The 20,090-nt window shown below is 37.8% G+C and overlaps 1 protein-coding gene across 1 annotated transcript in view; it reads right to left on the bottom strand.

Annotated features, from left to right (window-relative positions):
* The window catches only part of Tmem168 (transmembrane protein 168), a 39,441-nt gene extending 19,989 nt beyond the window's left edge, over nt 1-19,452 (bottom strand). The window contains exons 1-3 of the mRNA XM_057789659.1: nt 19,245-19,452; nt 10,835-12,084; nt 1,834-1,976 (exon numbers count right to left, since the gene is read on the bottom strand). Of these exons, the coding sequence (XP_057645642.1) occupies nt 1,834-1,976; nt 10,835-11,962 (1,271 nt within the window). The 5' untranslated portion in view covers nt 11,963-12,084; nt 19,245-19,452. The remainder of the gene's footprint in view (nt 1-1,833; nt 1,977-10,834; nt 12,085-19,244) is intronic.
* Nucleotides 19,453-20,090: the final 638 nt, after the last annotated feature.

Here is a 20,090-nt window from a genome sequence, read left to right as displayed (position 1 = left end):
ATATTTGGGAGGAGGGGAGGGAAATGGGAAATGGGGAGCAGGTGGAAATTTTAATTAAAAAAGAATAAAAATAAATAAATAAGTAAAAAAAAAAAAAAAAAAAAAAAAAAAAAAAAAAAACAATGACTTCTCGAATTTTGCATGCAAATGGATGGAAATAGAAAATACGATCCTGAGTGAGGTAACCCAGACCCAAAAAGAAGATCATGGGATGTACTCACTCATAATTGGTTTCTAGCCATGGATAGGGGCCACTGAGTCTATAATTTGTGATCCTAAAGAAGCTAAACAAGAGGGTAAACCTAAGGAAAAACATATAGATATCCTCCCAGCTATGGGAAATAGACAAGATTGATGGGCAAAAAATGGGAATCTTGGGGGGTGGGGTGGGATGGGGATGAGGGGAGATGGGGAGAGAAAAGTGTGAAGGAGAGGATGAGGGGAACTGGGGGAATCGGGGTGATTGGGGGTAAAGGAAGGTTGGATGGGGGAGCAGGGAAACTCATACCTTAGTTAAGGGAGCCACCTAAGGGTTGGCAAGAGACTTGAACCTGCAATGGCTACCAGAAGCCCAGGGCAATGTCCCCAGTTAGCTCATTGGGGCACCTGAGGATAGGGAACCTGAAATGAACCTATCCTATAATCATACTGATGAATATCTTGCATATCGCCATAGAACCTTCATCTAGCGATGGATGGAGATAGAGACAGAGACCCACACTGGAGCACCGGACTGAGCTCCCAAGGTTATAATGAGGAGCAGAAGGAGAGAGAACATGAACAAGGAAGTCAGGACCATGAGGGGTGCACCCAACCACTGAGACAGGGGGGCCGATCTTTTGGGAGCTCACCAAGGCCAGCTGGACTGCTACTGAAAAAAACATGGGATAAAACCGGACTCTCTTAATGTGGTGGACAATGAGAGCTGACGAGAGGCCAAGGAGAATGGCACAGGAACTTTCATCTGGCGATGGATCGAGAGAGAGACAGAGACCCAATTTGGATCAACCGTCTGAGCTCTTAAGGTCCAAATGAGGAGCAGAAGGAGGGAGAACATGAGCAAGGAAATCAGGACCACGAGGGGTGCACCCACCCACTGTGACAGTGGAACTGATCTATTGGGAGCTCTCCAAGGCCAGCTGGACTAGGACTGAATAAGCATGGGTTGAAACTGGACTCTCTGAACAAGGCGGACAATGAAGGCTGATGAGAAGCCAAGGACAATGGCACTAGGTTTCGATCCTAATACATGAACTGGCTTTGTGGGAGCGTAGCCTGTTTGGATGCTCACCTTCCTGGACCTAGATAGAAGTGGGAGGACCTTGGTCTTCATGTAGAGCAGGGAATTTGGACTGCTCTTCAGTATTGAGAGGGAGGGGGAGTGGACTAGGGGGAGGAGAAGTGGAGTGGGGATAGGGGGAGGGGAACAGGGGGAGGGGGCATTATGTGGGAGGAGGGGGAGGGAAATGGGAAACGGGGAGCAGTTGGAAATTTTAAGTAAAAAAGAATAAAAAAAAAAAATTAAATGAAGACCAGGTGAACAATTTAAACAAACCTATAACCTGCAAGGAAACAGAAGCTGTCATCAAAAGATCCTCCTTTTAAGGAAGGGCCTTTCTTTTAAAAGCTCATCCAGATTTCCTGATCCTAGCTAAAAAACAGCTAAACATATCTATCAAAATATATTTAATCCTGAAAATGACACTATCACTTAAGTTTTATAGACAAGGATGAAGTGCAAGAGCACTACAGTTTGGAAGTAAAGGTGGGGAAAATTAATCTAAGAGAACTCTAACAGCCAAGTTGTTACTAAATTCCAGCACACCACCATACCTGCAAAAGTTGGTAGGGATCACAATCGCATAGCCAACAGAGGTTCCTCCTAAACAGTTACCAAGTTCATGGAAGAGCCCATGAGCCAGGGACTCCAGTGGCAAAACAATAAGAAACATGCTCAAGAAGATTCCATTTGTGGGCTAAAAAAGGTAAAACAAAACAATGTTTATATAGTTTGTGTATATTTACATACATATGTATTGACTCAGTTTTTACCACTGCATTCAAAGACACAAATAACTGGTAATCTGAAAACAATAAGAAAATGTACACATCTGTAGACCTGGATAAATTACCGAAGAAATGAATCTTAAACACATCTCTAAGTTGTAGCAAAACACGGCATATATTTTTAAAAATTTGTTAAATAACATTCCATTCAAACTTAAAACAAAAATATAACAACTCTGATGTGAAAGAGTACAAAACAAAAACCATCTTCATGTTCAAGCAATATATGCATCGTTTTTCCAAATACTACTACTATTTTATCAAAGAGTATGCTTGAGAAAGGACTCACTATCCCCATTCCATGTGGAGCCCATAGAATCTAGAAACTATGAGAATAAAACCTAAAGGAAAATCAAAAAAAAATTTAAAAAAAATAAAATAAATAAAAAAGAAAATCAATACCTTAAGGCTAAAAGATGAATTTCATTTTTACATAATAGTTTACCTTTTAAAAACCCCAAACTCAAGTTGTCTAAATTGAAGATCACAATGGAAAAAAATTATGAACATTTAAATACCTTTAAAGCAGCACATAAAAGACAGAAAATTTTTAAAAAGCCATGTTTAAATATTAACTGAAACTAAAAAGCAGGAAAAGCAAGTGCTCATTTAAGTTGAAATAAAATATAAAGATGATAATTAATCCCACACTGTTGCTTTTTAATATTGGCACATATCAGATTCTTGCATTGCTGCTGCATAAGTAATGGCCTATATACAGGAACAAATGTCAACATTAAGGAGTGGTTCATCTGGTCAAAAGTAGAAAATTTACCCATAATGAAAGAACAGATATACTGTCCAATTTGGTACACTCTCAATTATATAAAATATAGCAAGTTATAATTATTTAGTATAAAGACTCGATTTATGAATATTGAAAAATATAAAAATGTATAAGTGATTAAAATCACTTCAAGTAGTCTTTTTTATACACACACACACACATATCTAAAGTCACAAATATTGGGGTTAGACAGATGGCTTAACAGTTAAGAGCACTTATTCTTGTAGAGGAACCTATTTCGATTTCCAGCACCCATTCAGCAGCTCATAATAGTCTATAACTCCAGTTTCAGGGGATCTGATGCCTTCATCTGTCTTCTGCGGGTACCAGACACACATGTGGTACACAAACATGCAAGCAGCCAAAGCAAAGACAAAACATAAATAAATCTTTAAAAATGTTTTTTCATCATGAATATGTATTTGTGTGTATACATAGGTCTATTCTTTACTAAAAGATGTGATATATAACATTTCTGTAAGGCCATTAATTTGTATATAATTTACATTCCCATTTGCCAGCTTAATGGTATCTAAAACCCTTTCAGTGTAAATATGCTACACCTTACATAACTGATATATAACTTATAGATATTTCTTATGTAATGCTTGTCACATAACTTCAAAAGACCTTATGTTTTTGTTTATTGAAATGTTTATGCTTGTTGAATTAAAAACAACTAAATGGAAGATTCAACTTTTTACATTTTTTAGTTTATGTGTACCTGTATCTGTGTGTGTATATGTGAACTTGTGTGTGCAATTACATATACTGTATGTAAAAGGCAAGAAGAATGAGTCAGATCCCAGAAGCTGGAGTTTGAGGGGGAGCTAGAGTTTGTGAGACATTGTATTTATTATGTGGATGTTGGGACCAGAACTCTGATCTTCATGGTTACATAGTAACCATTTTTAATAGCTATGTCATATCTCTCCAGCCTCCAACAAAACACAATAAGTCATCAGAAGTAAAAGAATAGAAATCTAGAGAACTTTTAAAAAAATCTAAGTGCTTAAATATTACTTAAGAGATCTTGATGTATAGTGATATTTCATTTGTATTTTAATAAATAAAACTTGTCTGAAGGTCAGAGAGTAAAACAGCCCCACTGGTCAGCCTTACAGACCAGGCAGTGGTGATACACACCTTTAATCCCAACAGTCACACTAGTTTGCCATAGAAACACTAGTTTGTCATAGAAACTGGACAGTAGTGGTGCACGCCTTTAATCCCAGGACTAGAGAGGAATATAAGACAGGAAGAAACAGCTCTCAAACAGTTTATCATTCTGAGATTCCGGAGGCAGGATCGCCATTTTGGTCAGAGGAAGAGGTAAGAGCCAGTGACTGTTTTGCTTTTCTAACTTTCAGATTGAACCCCAATTTCAGTCTTTGGGTTTTTAGTAATCATGCTACACTGATATATAGTCATCAAAGTCTTAATAGAAGTATTAAAATCTTGGAGCTGGAGAGATGGCTCAGTGGTTAAGAACACTGACTGCTTCTCCAGAGGTCCAGAGTTCAATTCCCAGAAACCACACAGAGGCTCAAAACTATCCATAATGAGATCTGGTGCCCTCTTCTGGCCTGTCGGCATACATGCAGACAGAACACTATATACATAATAAATAAATAATTTTTTTCTAAAAGAGAGAAAGAAGAGTTAGAAATCTATACTGCCACTGTGTACTTTCAAAAGAGAGAAAAAACACAAAAAAATTAAAGTCACAACCCTTATAAGTGTAAAAACAGTTATAAAAATGAACTCAGGCAAATCTACTAACTTATGCTTTGCTATAATCAACAAAAGCGGTTGGAGTAAGTAAATTCTATGGTCCTGCCAAGTCTAAAAGCATATGAAACTGTACAATGGTCAATTAGAGTGCAGGCTGTGAGTGGAGGCTTCGTAGAAGCCAAGCATCCTAATCTCTCAAGAGCATGTCTGACCTGCAAAGAAGAACAGCAATAAGAGAAATAATTTTGAGGACTCAATATATTTATACATGAACAGTACAGAGCTGACACACAGGGAACAGTTTGGAAATGCTAGGTCTTATTAAAATGTAAAGAATAAGCTTGTAGTTTTTTCTTATTGCTTAGTGGGTTTTTTTTGTTAATTTTTTGTCTTTGTTTTTTGAAAAAGGGTCTCTAGATGTAGTTTTAGCTTGACTTTAACTTATTATTTGGGTAAGCTGGTACTGAACTCTCAGAGATCCACCTGCCTCTGCTTCCTGAGTTTGAGAATTAACAGCATGCACCACGACATGGTCCTCATTTAAAGGCTGGAAATCCAGATGAAGAAGAAAAAATAGTTATGCACAATGTAACATTTCGTTCAACTATGGACCGTATGCACCATCTGTGTGCATGTGAACAAGTTATCCATTCACGGTGCCATAAAATCATAAAGGAACTAGAAATGTCCTACTGTCTAGTAACATTGTGTAATACACTGATGCATTGTTGTGCAACATGTAACCAAGTCTGCACTGTCAGGCATATAATCATGTACAGCACATAGCTAACAATAACTATTAGTGGCTCACATATTTACTACCTGTATTTCCTCCATATTAAAAAGTATGCTGCAAAGTTTACCCAGTAACAGGTCCACAGTCTGTGCCTGCTGACTGCATCCACAGCCCAGATGGAATGATTGAAATATAATCTAGATTTCTGAAAGTATACGCTATGGCGTTCATGATGCACTGCTCAGGATTTATCTGTTAGAAAATGTACCACATACATACTTCAGAAGAAAATACTCTTCAGACCATTATTTTTTGGTGTTTTAGTGAGAAAAGAGCATCTACTTCTCTGAAGGATTTCAATGTTTCCCCAAAGAATGCTCTGGAAATTTAACTCTCAATATAACAATCTTAGGAAATGGAGTCTAATGTGAAGTTTATTGGGCATAAGGACACAAAACTGAAATGACCTTCACAAATGAAATAATGATTATTCTATAAGGATCCAAAGCAGTGAAACATGCCCTTTACCTACATTCATCCACCAACCTATCCATTCATCTACCATGCATTTATCTGTCTGTCTGTCCATCTCTCTATGTATCCATCTATCTCAACTTTCACTATTGAAATTGAGCTTCCCAACCTTCATACTATAAAAACATGAATGTCGTTTCTTTATAAATTACCTGCTCCATGTTACTGTCACAGCAACACACAATGTACCAGGCCATCACATTTTATAGTCTTCTGGGAAAAGTGATAACACTTTAGCTTCGAGCTAAAATAATGCTCCCCTTTGTAACCTAGACTACATAGCTCTAAACTGGAACAAACAAATGAAACAAAACAAAACAAAAAATGTGAATACTGTGCATTTGTAATTCAGCAGCAGTCTGCAAAGCTCCCTGGTGCCTGTGCCAAATGAAGGAAAGGCTAGTCCTTCCATCTTACTAGAAGTGAACTCATGCTACATTAATGCAGCTCATCTCTTCTTTGAATGTGAGGCTGACATTAAAACTTCTATCATATCAGGGATTGTCCCTCTTTCACATACAGTGAAATTAACTGTATAATGGCTTTTCTGGTTTGCCTTAAAAAGGGCTTCTACAAAAAGCAGCACCAAATCTCCATGGAATCTTCAAATTACATTGGTTAGCAAGGAAGGGCATTTAAGAGTGAAAGATTTCAGAGAGAATGTCTAACTATAAGAAAAAATGCCATGAGGTATACTTCTAAGTGGGATGCAGTCTCTCTTTAGCCTTCTGTTGAATTGCCAATTCCCTTCAAAGTAATACAAGCTATACTATGATGCTGTGCCTTTCTAGTTGACTTATTTAAAGGAAAAGTTTAAAAGACAGAGGCAAATGGCAAGCAGTGAACATAATATAAACTATGGAAAGGAATGGCTGTAGTGGTGCATTTTAAAGGCAGAATGAGATTATGAGTAAACCACAACAGAAGTTAACGTGAAATTCCAGTTCTTTAATGAAAGTTAACTGTGAATGGAACTATTGATTCATTCTGACAATATTACAGTAGAAGAACTAACAGGAAGTAAAGCTACTTAAAAACTTCACTTTTGTGAAGATTTCTTAGCTATGACATAAAAAATTCATAAAGAAAAAATAATCATGGGTTATGCCATATCTATTTTCATCTGTCCTGACTATGACTGACAAACTGGACTGTTTAAGTTTCTGTAATTTCTTGTCTTTCCTTGTCATGTTAGGTCTGTACCTATTCAATGAGTAGGAAAGCTTTCCAGTTGAAATTAGCTCAAGGAAAACTTAATGAGACACAAAAAAGAAGTTTAACATTCGGTATCATTCTTATAGAAATGTAGGGTGTGTGTGTGTGTGTGTGTGTGAGAGAGAGAGAGAGAGAGAGAGAGAGAGAGAGAGAGAGAGAGAGAGAATTAGGAACACTATAAATTTTAGGTAAAAATATTTCTATTTAGAAATATATTAAAATATAATTTAAAGAATTTGAGATAGCTGAAAATAAACTTGGATTGGTAATGTCATTCTCTCCAATATAGTCTTAGCCAACAAAGACCTCTACTGTTTCCATTTTACGCTATAATTTTCTGATTCTAAATCACTTGAAATCACTGGAAATTGGATAGATCCAGTAGAAGCCTCCCAAATTATATTTCATATGAATGTTATATTTGCTTTTCTGCAAAAGTCCAAGGAGAGATCACACACAGACGTCAAGGGTGTATGAGCCGGGGAGGAGGGTAACAGGATCAATGAGGGTTAGAGAAAAAGATTTCATAGACAGATGAGTACAGAAAAGCTGCTCTTTAATTTTTTTCCCTCTGAGTATACTCAATTACATTTCATAGAACACTGGGTAGAATAAAGATTTTGAAAGCTTTCTATGCCAATTAAATGAAAATTAAGCTGAAAAGTCTAATTTCCCACAAGGAACAGTTCCAACATCATTGACAACAGTTATCAAGTAGCATATAAATATAAATACATTCAGGAGGATTTACAATTAGTTTTGAACAGCTAAATTAATAAACCACTTAACAGGTATATTGCTGACCAGGACTGCCTCAAGACTTTAGCAAAGCATTATCTTAGGCTCTTCCTTAAATTACTGAATTCCAGTCTCCAGAACTTTATTTAAAAAACTCCACAAGACTCAAATACATAGATGTTAGGAACAAAGCTTGGAAAGCTTTTTCTATAGTTAACACTTTAAGCTTCGGAAGCAGGTAATAGGATTTTTATTGAAACTACTGAACTATGTCATCTACAATGACAAAAATCAAGGACCAGGAGTTCTAAAATCTATTCCTACATTTAGGAACAGGTCTTGAATACACAAAGCCAAAAAATAAACAAGTAAGAAGAAACCACTAAGGGGCTGCAGTTAAGAGTGCTTACTGCTCTTGCAGAAAATCAAAATTCAGTTCCTGGCACCCATGTCAGGCGGCTCACAGCAGCTGCAAATCCAGCTCCACGAAATCTAACACCCCTCTGTGGCACCTACACACACATACAATTTCTTAAATGAGGAAATACACATTTTAATATATCTTAATATTGATAGAATTAGACAGAAAATCATCAATGATATTAATACAAGAACAAAATCACTACCCAGCTCGTCTTAGCTCAACAGTACTGGAATCTTTTTCAGATTATTTTCAAATGAAGACAGACTAAAACACTCCAGGTCATAAACAGTTCATCTCAACACTAAAATCATAAAATTGTGTCCTCCAACCATAAAGAGAAATCATAAATAAAAAAAAAAGACTTATGTTGGGAAATTCACAAATATTAGGATTTTAAACAATAAAAATATAAATAACTCACAGGTCAAAGAAAAAAATACAAGAAAAATTAGAAAATACCTTGAAAGACAGTATAACTCTATCTAAAAGACATAGATCAAAATAAAAAAAGGTCATGTGGGAAATCTCATATTTACATTTAATTGTGGTAGACATATATACAAAGGCAATTCAGTTGGGTAAATGTCAGTCTCCAGTCTTCAGGAAGCAATTGGATATTCGTAAACTAAACAAAATTAAGGTCTTTATACTATAAAGAAGAAATTAAAAAGAAGCATAGATAAAAATGTGAAGGCTAAATTGGAAAAGCCTCTGGAATAAAAGAAAGGAGAAAAAACTTCGAAGACCTAAAATTGAGCAGATTTTTGAATAAAATACTAAATACACAGTCCATAAAATTGATAACCTGATTTTATAAAGATAAAAGTGTTTATTCATCAAAAAGTATCAATAAGAAAGTTAAAACATAAGCCAGAGTGAAAAGAACATTTTTAAATCCTTAATCTTTTAATAAAAGACTTGTACCAAACACACAAAGACCACTTAAACTTAAGACAAATAACCCAACTCAAAACTGGGTGCAAAATATGATTTATTTAAATGCACCCATTAAATGAAATAGATCTTCATTAGGGATCTGTAAATTTACAGCTCAGATGAGATACTATTTGCAGGCTAACTTGAGTGATTTTGTCATGCAGGTCAACCTTAGGAAACACTGCCATGGAGATCAACCAATCAACCTGGAGATTGATTCTCCTAACATTACTTTTGCTGAAAGATTCCTAAGAAAGTTTTTGTGTGCTCCCACTGGTGTGTACACTTTACTTGCAGACCACCGGTATATGCAAAACAGAAAAATCTAGTGACCGAGAAAGTATCTGGTTAACAGAACTGCATGACCTCGAAAGGCATCATGAATGAATGAGGCTGACTTGGCAATAAAAAAGTAGTTAAGACTGGGAAAGTGGCCAACAGAGCGAGGAGGGGAAGAGAAAGGAAAATTCTTGCTAGAGTTCTGACATCATTATAGTCCTGAAAGTCCCTCACTCTGGCAAGTGGGCAAGCTACCCTAAGAAAACATCCAAGATGTTTTCATCACTTATTGACTCCCTCACAGGCTCCTTGAAGCCCACAATGAACAGAAGCACCATGCCCAGGCAAGCGCTTGTATCTAAAGCCCTTTAACACTCACACCTGTAAATCAAGCAGCAGCAACAAACTGATGCAAAGCAACTGAACCAAGAAGAGTTGCTCTTGTATGCCCACCTCCCAGCCTGAGGCAGAAATTATATAGTTTGTCACATCATGGACAGTTTATAATCAAACTCTTTTTCATGTTAGGCTCTCCCTCCGTTTTTAATGGCAAAGGTGCCTCGAGCTCTACAGCATTAGCACCGTGTCTAGCTGAACCTCAATAAATACTCAGGAGGAAAGAAGACTACATCATGACTAATGTAGACAAAAGAGCTGAGGAGATGGGGATCTGGATCCCAGAACCCGTGGAAAAAGTCAGGTGTGGTGGCATATGTCTACAACCCTAGTACTGGGAAGATAGAGACAGGAGGATCCCTGGAATGGTTGGCCAGCTAGAATAGCCAAATCAGTGAAAGACCCTTTCCCAAAATAAATAAAAAAAAAAAAAAAAAAAAAAAAAAAAGGAGGAGGAGGAGGGAAGAAAAGGAGAAGGAAAAAGAAAAGGTGAAAGTGACTGAGCAAACATATGACCACATACATGCACATAGGCACACACATGCATGTGCATAGACACACACATAAATCACACAGATATAACTTTAAAAATTACTACAAACACAAACTCTTAAATGTGTAGTTTGAATGTCCATAAGCATATTGTTATAAAACATTTTTTGATAAAAAATACACCATAAAATCTATTTTTCTCTTGTCTATAATTCAGATTTTCTAATCCTTATTTCAGAAGTTGATATGGTACTACACATATAATTTCTTTTCAAATAAAATCTTAAGAAAAAAAGTTATGCCATAAATATGCTATACAAAAGCCACAGAAGGCAGGTACGGGTTTAGGCTAGTAGGAGTAACTCTGACTATCTCTTCAAAGTATAATCTTCAGTATGTCTTTAAGTATAATCTAAGAATATCTTTAAGAATAATCTTCTATTGGCATTGACATAAGAAAATAAACAAAGAACAACAGTAAAACACAAGATCTTACCTGCCAGGAGACTGCTCCCAAAATTGCTGTTGCAAGAAGACTAAAAAAAACTAACTGCTCTGAAATTAAGCAAAAATGACGCATCCCTTTGGATGCCATGATTCTATCAAGGCTATTGTTATCTGCCCTGTGATTGATATATACTTTATGGCAGTCATTTAATTTGGTATGAAATCCCCAAAGAGTTAAAAGAAAAATAATATGGCAAATCATCCAAAAAATTCCAAAAATGGAAAAGCCTGGTATCACAAAATACCAGAGATGAGTGTCTCTGAGTTTAAATGCTGAAAGAATGAAGAACATAAGCTCAATCATTCCAATGAAGACCACCGAAAGTCTCCTGCAAATTCTTCCACGGTACAGAAAAGGTTTCCACCTTTCGGTTACTGAAAGTCCACTAAAATAAATGTCAAGGAAAGGATCGGTTATTAAGCAAATAAAAAAGCATGCAAAAGCAATTGGATTCTGGGGAATTTCCAATGAAGAGAAAAATAGCAATACTGAGAAAAGTATTAAGTTTGGAATAGCTAGAAAAGACTTCATTCTCAGATCTATAATGAGCATGGCCAAAGCCATGACGAGCAAAATAACACTCAGAGATTTTTCCACCAGCATAGTTGTGCTGGCGATGGCAAACCCAACAAGTTCCAGAAACTCTACCGTGGTTAGTAAAGTGGGCCGATGGCGGACATAGCCAGAAATTCTCTCCACCAAAGCACACAATATCCTTAATACTATAGACGTCAGCAGCAGGTATTTGGTGGACTCTTCTTTCACATCATTTTTAAAGGATGAATTATCAAGAAAACATAGAAGGCCAAGCAAAAATCCAAACCAGAGATTGGAGAGACTTAAACTTGCCGCTTCCATTGAAAAGTAATAGTAGAGTATGCTGGCAATCCCGAGAACAAAGAGGCCAAGAATAAATATCACCAAAATTAAAGAATTGGCTGTTTTTTCCCATCTAACATAAAGACCTAAACAGATAGCCACCAGTAAGTTGATCCTGGCTAAATAGCCAAGATATCGCACGGAGGAATGCATGTTCACTTCTCTGTTTGCTTCTTCCAGCCTTGTCATTGCTAGATAGAGACAATGACTAAAGCAGTAACGCAGTGATTTACACATGTAATCTGTCAATGCAGGGGTTTCCCACACGTCACAAAATTCACTTCTTGTACTTCATTCAACAAATCACATGTGGTGGTAGCTCCTACGCCAACATTTTCTCTGGTTTGCTTTATAGTGACCTAAGGAGAAGAAAAAATATTTCAGTTAATTTTATACATTATTTTGTGTCATCTTCTTTATACTAGATAAATGCCCCCCCCCCCCCGTTTTGTTTTTTCTGAGATCTGCCTGCATCTGCCTCCACAGTGGTGACAGGCATTAAAGGCATGTACCACCACTGCTGGGCCATACTACATAAACAAATGAGAAAAAAATAGAGGTTTTTTTCTGAAATCCAGTTCAAAGCCTTATTGCATATATCTTAACAATAATGTTTTATGGCTTACAAATTCTGAAAGTTACACAAGGAAAATGCCCATGATTTCACTCATATTGTTAAGACTGTATCACTAAGTATCAGAGGAGTCTTTCTATCAATGTTAATGCTGAATTTGCCTAATCTTTTCCTATATAAATATTCAATTTGGCTTATATCATAGCACTTGGCTATGACACAACAAAATGCTATTCAGCTTTTAAATGGAGTGAAGGGCTTCATTGGTCCTTCTACTGAAAACACTAGTACACAGAGATGTCAACCACTACTGTTGTCTTAATCTCCTACATCTCTTTACAAGACAGCTCTAAAAATACTATAAAATTTCAGTCTTTATATGGTTCAGCTAATAAACTTAGCTAAAAGTAAAATTTAACTCTATTAAGGTTACTCAGTACCTAAAGCTGTGCCCTTATTCTAGTACATTTGCTCCTACCAAAATAAAAATAAATTACTTGAATTATCACTTATTATTCAAATCTAAATACTATCTATGTAGAAAATCAACTGCTAAACTTATTACTCAAAACCCATATACTGGAATACTTACCAAGTCATGGTAAAGAAAATAGAGAACTTCAAGTCTACTTTTTCAAAAAGTCGCTACACTACAGCAATTATTTGTTAGGACCCAAATAACTATTTCAAACTTAAGGGTTTCCATAAGTTTCACTTAAAATACAGATTGAGATAAGCTCAATTATGAAGATTTACATGAGTTCAGTTTCTGAGATTCATAATGCCAAGAGAACCAACTCCTACAAGTTATCCTCTGATACATGCACACACGTTGACCACACACACACACACAAATAGATATAAAAAAGAATTACTACTGAACTATCCACTAGGTAGCTTTTCAATGTTTTCCAGTGTACTGTAAGATCTGGACTATTGCAATAGCTTATGGTCATACAATACTCAAAACATTCAGAAAACAAATAGTTCATGGTCTGGGGTGGGTATCAGTACTATGGGGCTTTCCTAAAATGTACAAGGCATTAGGCTTGAATCACAGCAACAAGCACACACGCACCCTAAGAGGGGTCCACTAAAAGATACACTCAAACAGAACCATGAGATAACTTAGAATTAACCCCCAAGAAGCATTTGGCCAGAGAAAAATGTTTCTGGAACAATCTTAGGACCACTAGCATATTTCAAATGCCATTACTTTTTCTACTTTTTTTAGGTTCAAAAACATATTTTTATTTTAAAATCTAATTATTAGGTATTCAAACCAACTTTCCTCTATAACGTATTCATGTAAACACTTCTTACTATGTAAAATTAATGAAAATGGTTTTTTGTATATTGTGGATTTTTCAATTATTAAGGAACTGATAAAATCTAGACTGCAAAAAAGTTTTATAAAATATACTATACCACACGCATGGGGGAGAGGAAGGAGAGGGATAAGAGGACGTAGGGAGAGAAAGACTAAAAATATTGATGGTATAATATGGGGTAAGTATAAGCACTACTAGAGAGAGAAAACTTCACACACTGTGCTAAAAAGGTACCACTCTACAATCATGAGACACCTCTTCTGTGTTTCCTAGTCAATACTCTTCTATTTTTGGTTGTTAGCCTAGCTTTAATGGTAGAGTCATCTCTCCAGCTCTGGTCAACAATCTTTCTCACTCTGTGACTATTCAAACCTCTTTGTTCTCAACTGTTGACACCTACATCTTGAAGTGAGATTGCCCTCTATATGCTGTGACTACCATTGGTTAATAAAGAAACTGTCGTAGGCCTGCGCAGAGCAGAACAGAGGTACACAGGGAAAACTAAACTGAATACTGGGAGAAAGAAGGTGACGTTAGAGAGAAGCCATGTAGCTTCAGAGACAGATGCCCAAACTTTACCTGGTAAGCCATAGCCTCATGGTGATACATAGATTAATAGAAATGGGTTAAATTAAGATGTAAAAGTTAGCCAATAAGAAGCTAGAGCTAATGGGACAAGCAATGAATTAATTAATACAGTTTCTGTGTGGTTATTTCAAAAGTCTGAGCAGCTGGAAAACAAACAAGAGGCCAAGCAGCTTCCCACAACAAATTGGTGCAAATGTGGCTAACTAAAATCCACTTAAAACCCGAGAGAGAGCTTACTTGACACTGTTCAGCACAATTTCTTGGTAACCACATTTTTTTTTTCTAGATGAGCTTGTGGCAAGCAGGGGCACCACAGCTACTTTTAGAAAGGTGCAGTAAAAACGGTGCAACTTCTTTAAAAAAAAAAAAAGTGCTGGCTTCCTGGTTCACCAGCACAAACAACTCTCTTTCTCGGGAGGCCCAGCTATGGAGCATTTAAATGGGGTTTGTGAGAATGGCTCTTAGAGACAGCAAACATGCCAAGATGGATGGGGCAGAGCCAATAGCCAGTACCACAGAGTCAGCCCCAGCCACGCCCACAGCTCCCACTACAATGCCATATTCTGGAAGTCTCTGAAAGGTTTGAAGAGTACCTAACTAACTGAAATATATCTCTATATATCTAGAAAACCTAATTAACATGCCAAGATTGACTATTATAGATGATTATGTATTAACCTGCATTTCTTAATTATGCATTACATTTTTAAATGAGCTGCACAAGCAGAATACCTTAATCAGAGCAGAAATATACATATAACAAAATTGACCTAAAATTTATATCAATAGAACAAGATCCATACCAATGAGTATCTCTATAGCATATCCCCCCTTTACATTTATATAAACAAACATTTATAATCAATATTTGGGAATTTGGGTGTAGTTCTCTACAAATTGCTTTCTGCTGTTTATTGGGCGAAGTAATTTTTGGGAGTGTTTATGGTGACTTTTCAGGGAAGGTCTTTGTTCATTAAACCACATTAGTCTTGAAGAATTTCACAGGTTCTGTGGAAACAAAAGCAGAACCTCTTTTCCAAAGCAACATATCCTTAGACTCAAATTTTCAAGACAAGATACTTTTAAAGTATATATGTTGGTACTTAGCTCCTTCACAATCAAAAAAATTCAAGGAAAACACAATAATATACATAATCACTGTGCACATTCCATTTTATGTGGCTTATTTGTTTTTACTTTATTTCTCTTTAGTATTTATTTTATTATCTTTACTCCTTTAATCTATGACTGTCTGTACTCGGTCTCTTTAAAGACTTTGTTTCACTTTTAAAATGATTTACTTTTTTTTTTTTAATAATTTTCTATACTCAGATCTTGTCTCTTTCTACTTCCCATGTAGATTAGATATCTGTATGTCTCTCTTCAGGTCCTCATTGTTGTCTAGGATCTCTGGGATTGTGATTTGTGAGCTAGTTTTCTTTGTTTTATGTTTAAAAACTATTTATGAGTACATATGATAATTGTCTTTCTGTGTCTAGGTTACCTCATTCAAAATGATGTTTTCTAGCTTCATCCATTTGCCTGCAAATTTCAAGATGTCATTTTTTTTCTGCTGTGTAGTACTCCATTGTGTAAATGGAACAGAGAAAAAGGTACTCCACATTTTCTTTATCCATTCTTTGGCTGAGGAGCATTTAAGTTGTTTCCAGTTTCTGGCTATGACAAACAATGCTGCTATGAACATAGTTGAGCACATGTCCTTGTGGTACGGTTGAGCATCCTTTGAATACATACCCAAAAGTGGTATTACTGGGTCTTGAGGAAGGTTGTTTCCTAATTTTCTGAGAAATCACCACACTGATATCCAAGAGGTGTACCGGTTTGCATTCCCATCAGCAATGCAGGAGTGTTCCTTTACCCCACCTCTCCAGCATAAGTTGTCATCACTGTTTTTGATACTGACCATTCTTATAGGTGTAAGATGGAATTTCAGAGTGTTGGAAGTTGCTTACAATGCACTTTTTGTTTACGTAGGTAATATATCCTTCTGGAGTCTTTGATGGAGTTGAAGAATACATAGTTATAATTATAGTTTTCCTTAGTTATGCTAAATGATAAATTAGTTATAAATATTATAATTGTAATTCTTGCTTGATACCTTCCTTGTTACATGCAATTTTACTATGTTAAAAGTTAAAACCTTCCTTTTTATTTAAACAAAAGGGGAGGTGATGTGGGATTCCCCTCTGTATGCTGTGACTACCATTGGTTAATAAAGAAACTGTCTTGGGCCTGCACAAAGGAGAATAGAGGTAGGCAGAGAAAACCAAACTGAATGCTGGGAGAAAGAAGGTGACGTTAGAGAGAAGCCATGTAGCCTCACAGGAGACAGATACCCGAGCTTTACCTGGTAAGCCACAGCCTCGTGGGGATACACAGATTAATAGAAACGGGTTAAATTAAGATGTAAAAGTTAGCCAATAAGAAGCTAAATAGAGCTAATGGGCCAAGCGGTGATTTAATTAATACAGTTTCTGTGTGGATATTTCAGGAGTCTGAGTGGCTGGGAAATGAACAAGCTGCCAAGCAGCCTCCCACAACAACATCTCACTGGATTTTTACTACACAACTGCTTCCTGCAGGGTCATCAAATGAGAACTTAAGTTTCAAATAAATCCACCTCTATCTGTATATCTGAATGCCAGTCAAAACAAGAACCTCTCCTTTGTGTATCTTTCCTGCCATAGAATTTCATTTTCTCCAAACTCTCACTTATCCTTTATTCATTAGTACTAAAGCATTTGTAGGTCAGCTTTTTAAAAACTACTACACAAGGGGGTAAAGAGAAAAAAGTAATCTTTGTTCTCCCCATCACTTCTGCCATATTCAATTTTCTTCCTTCTTGACAGTTACATTTGGATGTTTAATACACTCATTTCAAAACACTGAACAGTATAATTCTTTCAGTGTAAATGCTCTGCCAACTTCTGGAATGATCAGCAAATTCCTGAATACAATAGAACCTTTGAAGGATCCTGCCCATTTTGTTTAAAACCTTGACAGTGTTGAGTACTATCATCTGAAAATCTCCTTTCCTTGGCTTCTAAAGTCCAAGGATCCAAATTTTCTTCCTAAGTCAGTGGTTTCTCCTTGGTTGTCATCTAAGTTCTTCATTTTCAACCCATCTTTTGGATGCTCAAATCCCAACCCTAGGCTTTGAGCAATCTCAATTACTTCCATATCTTAATTATATAATTAAATAAAAGACAATACGGCTGCATCACAGAATATTATGTAATCACATTCTTATGGCACGTATTTTTAAAAGTCTTTGCCCTTTCTGACTTTCTTTAAATGATAGCCGGTACTAGAAATTAAAACAAATTAAAAAAACAGCAATATAATTCTTTTCAGTTGAGCTGCCTTTCCTATTGATTTCATGGAATATTCCAGAAGCAAATAAAAACAAAACACAATGGAGTCAATTAGTAAGGCACTGTTAAGTTCATTTTTAAAAATTCTCAAGCTCGGGATATGGCTCAGGAAGCAGGCTTAGTAATTGGGGGGCCTGGGCTTGAACCCCAACCTTCAATCTTGTATACTACTTTCACCTTATTTCACACTTCTCTCCCACTATTTAATCTTCGGGGGCTCTTGATTCTTCTTTCTCCTTGGCATCTCTCTCACACTTCTTTTACTTCTTATCCCCCAAAGCACCATGCTCTCATGCTTGAATGTCTCTTGCCCTTCTTATAGAAAGTGTGTTTTTTGTTTGACTTGGGTTTTGGTTTTACGAGAAAGGATTTCTCTGTGTAACAGCCCAGGCTGTCCTGGAACTCAATTTGTAGACCAGGCTGGCCTTAAACTCACAGAGAACCCCAGACTCCCATTGGGATCATAGGCATTCACTTCCATGACCCAGCTGGAAAGCGTGTTTTTAGAACCAAATTTTACCATGTTACTACGGTATGTAAAATTCTCTAATGGCTTTTCATCCCTCATAGTACTGTAGTCTAGACTCCTTCAGTGACTTTGAAAAGTACTCTACATAGGATAAGAATAATGTTCCCACATCCTCTGTTACTGCTCTTCCTCTTACTTTGAATTCCAAACAAATGACATTTCGATTATGAACTAAATAAATACCCATGCGCTCTCTGGACAAAATTCTTTTTCCTCCTCCTAGTACTAACTGCCTTCATCTGTCAAACTCTTCAGGTCTGGGCTTAAATAATTTTCTTAGAAGAATCACCTCTCACTAGTCAGATGGTTCCTGCATGTCCTCTGAAATAGAAAAAATAAAAATTTGTTTTATGTCTGCATTCCTCACTAGGTCCCAAGGTGTCCGGTGAGATTCGACTTCCACAATGCACGCAATGCACGCTCAGTGATTACAAGTCTGTAATCAAGTTACATTCAATTTGTATATATTAATAAAAAGGACTAGTACAGAAATCACTACTTAACTAACGCGGATAAAATCAAGTTTACTAATACGCCACTACTAATTTCAGCTTTACTCCTGCCTTCACTTAATTCACCACAGTTCTTCCAAAACAGAAAGTGCTCTCCGGGTGCCCTCTCTAAGGCACTGGGCTTCGAGACACATTGTATCCCTTTCATGAGCTTTCAGTGGAAATCTATTTCCGTCCCATCAAGAGGAAGTATCAAAACCTGAAAGAACCACGCTGAGAAGTCAGGGTTGGAGAACTACGATCTTGCTTTTCTGAGTTCCTGCCAACAACTCTTTAGACCGACCTCTTAACCAGAAGAAAGGCAACCCAGAGTCTAACTTCCTCCCTTCTGAGCAGTAAGAGTAACTTGGCTCCTTAGGCCTCGAGCGAGCGAGACGGGGAGAGATGGGGCCGGGACGCTGGCTCTTCACCCCTTGGCTCCGAGAGACGACACAACGCGTGGCCCGGGTGGGGTGACGAGGGACACCCAGGGTCACCGTCCCTGGCGACCGCCGGCTCACAGTGCTCCCGCCCGGAGGTCGGCGGGGCGGGGCCTGGCCGGGGCGGCGGGGCCGGGGCGGCGCCCAAGCCCTCGCTCCGAAGCCACTTACCTGACCGGCGATCGCCCCGACCCTCGCTCCGTCCGCGGCGAAGCTTGCAAAGCAAAAGGGCGTAGGGGTCTGACTGCGAATCGGCACCCGGCGGGGGTAAGCGGTGTGGACGAGAGACCGAGACCGCCCTCAGTCGCACTGCACGGCCTCGGGAGAAACTTTCTCTAGTAGGAACGCGACCGCCATGTTGCCGCCGACGACTCCGGGCGGTACGGATCGCCACCAGGGTCAAGCCGCGTCGCGCGCTTCCTTTCCCTGGCCCGGCCTCCCTGCGGCTCTCCACGCCCCGCCGCGAGCCTCAGCCAGGCAGGTGCGCCCAGCGCTGCACGGAAGCCAGCGGCCCCAGCCTGGGTCCTGCTTTACCTCCCATCGGGGGTTAGCAGCAAGAGTAGGAAACTAGAAGACCACGGGAGAACAGGCCCTTAAAGCCGCTAGGTCACCGCCTGGAGTGGACCGAGAGTGGACCAGCTTGGGTGGGACAGTTGCAAGTTGACTGCAAATATATACAGAAGGCGTTGCTGCTCTTTCATATAGATGGTATAATTTATGGCTTTGCATATGATAACCAACCTGCTTTTTAAATTAAGCCCGTCCCATTGATCCACATCCTGAACATCTTTGTTCTACAGCCCTATCTCTCCCAGGCTCTGAAGGACTTTCAAACTCCACTGATGATTTTAATTTGCACTCTGATGTCCTTGAATTCACATGGTCGTGCTGTTGGGAGCCACATTTCACACACAGTTGCTGTGGTGAAGGGTAATCTTAGGGGTTGAAATCTGCTTACAATTTTGGTCTCTCCGTCTATAAAATGGTAACAAAACCTTCCTCACAAGATTGTAAATA

This window comes from Chionomys nivalis, chromosome 1 (assembly GCF_950005125.1).
Source record: "Chionomys nivalis chromosome 1, mChiNiv1.1, whole genome shotgun sequence".
In the NCBI taxonomy this organism is placed as follows: Eukaryota; Metazoa; Chordata; class Mammalia; order Rodentia; family Cricetidae; genus Chionomys; species Chionomys nivalis.
Note: the sequence above shows the minus strand (reverse complement) of the source record. Positions and strands in the feature narration are given on the sequence as shown.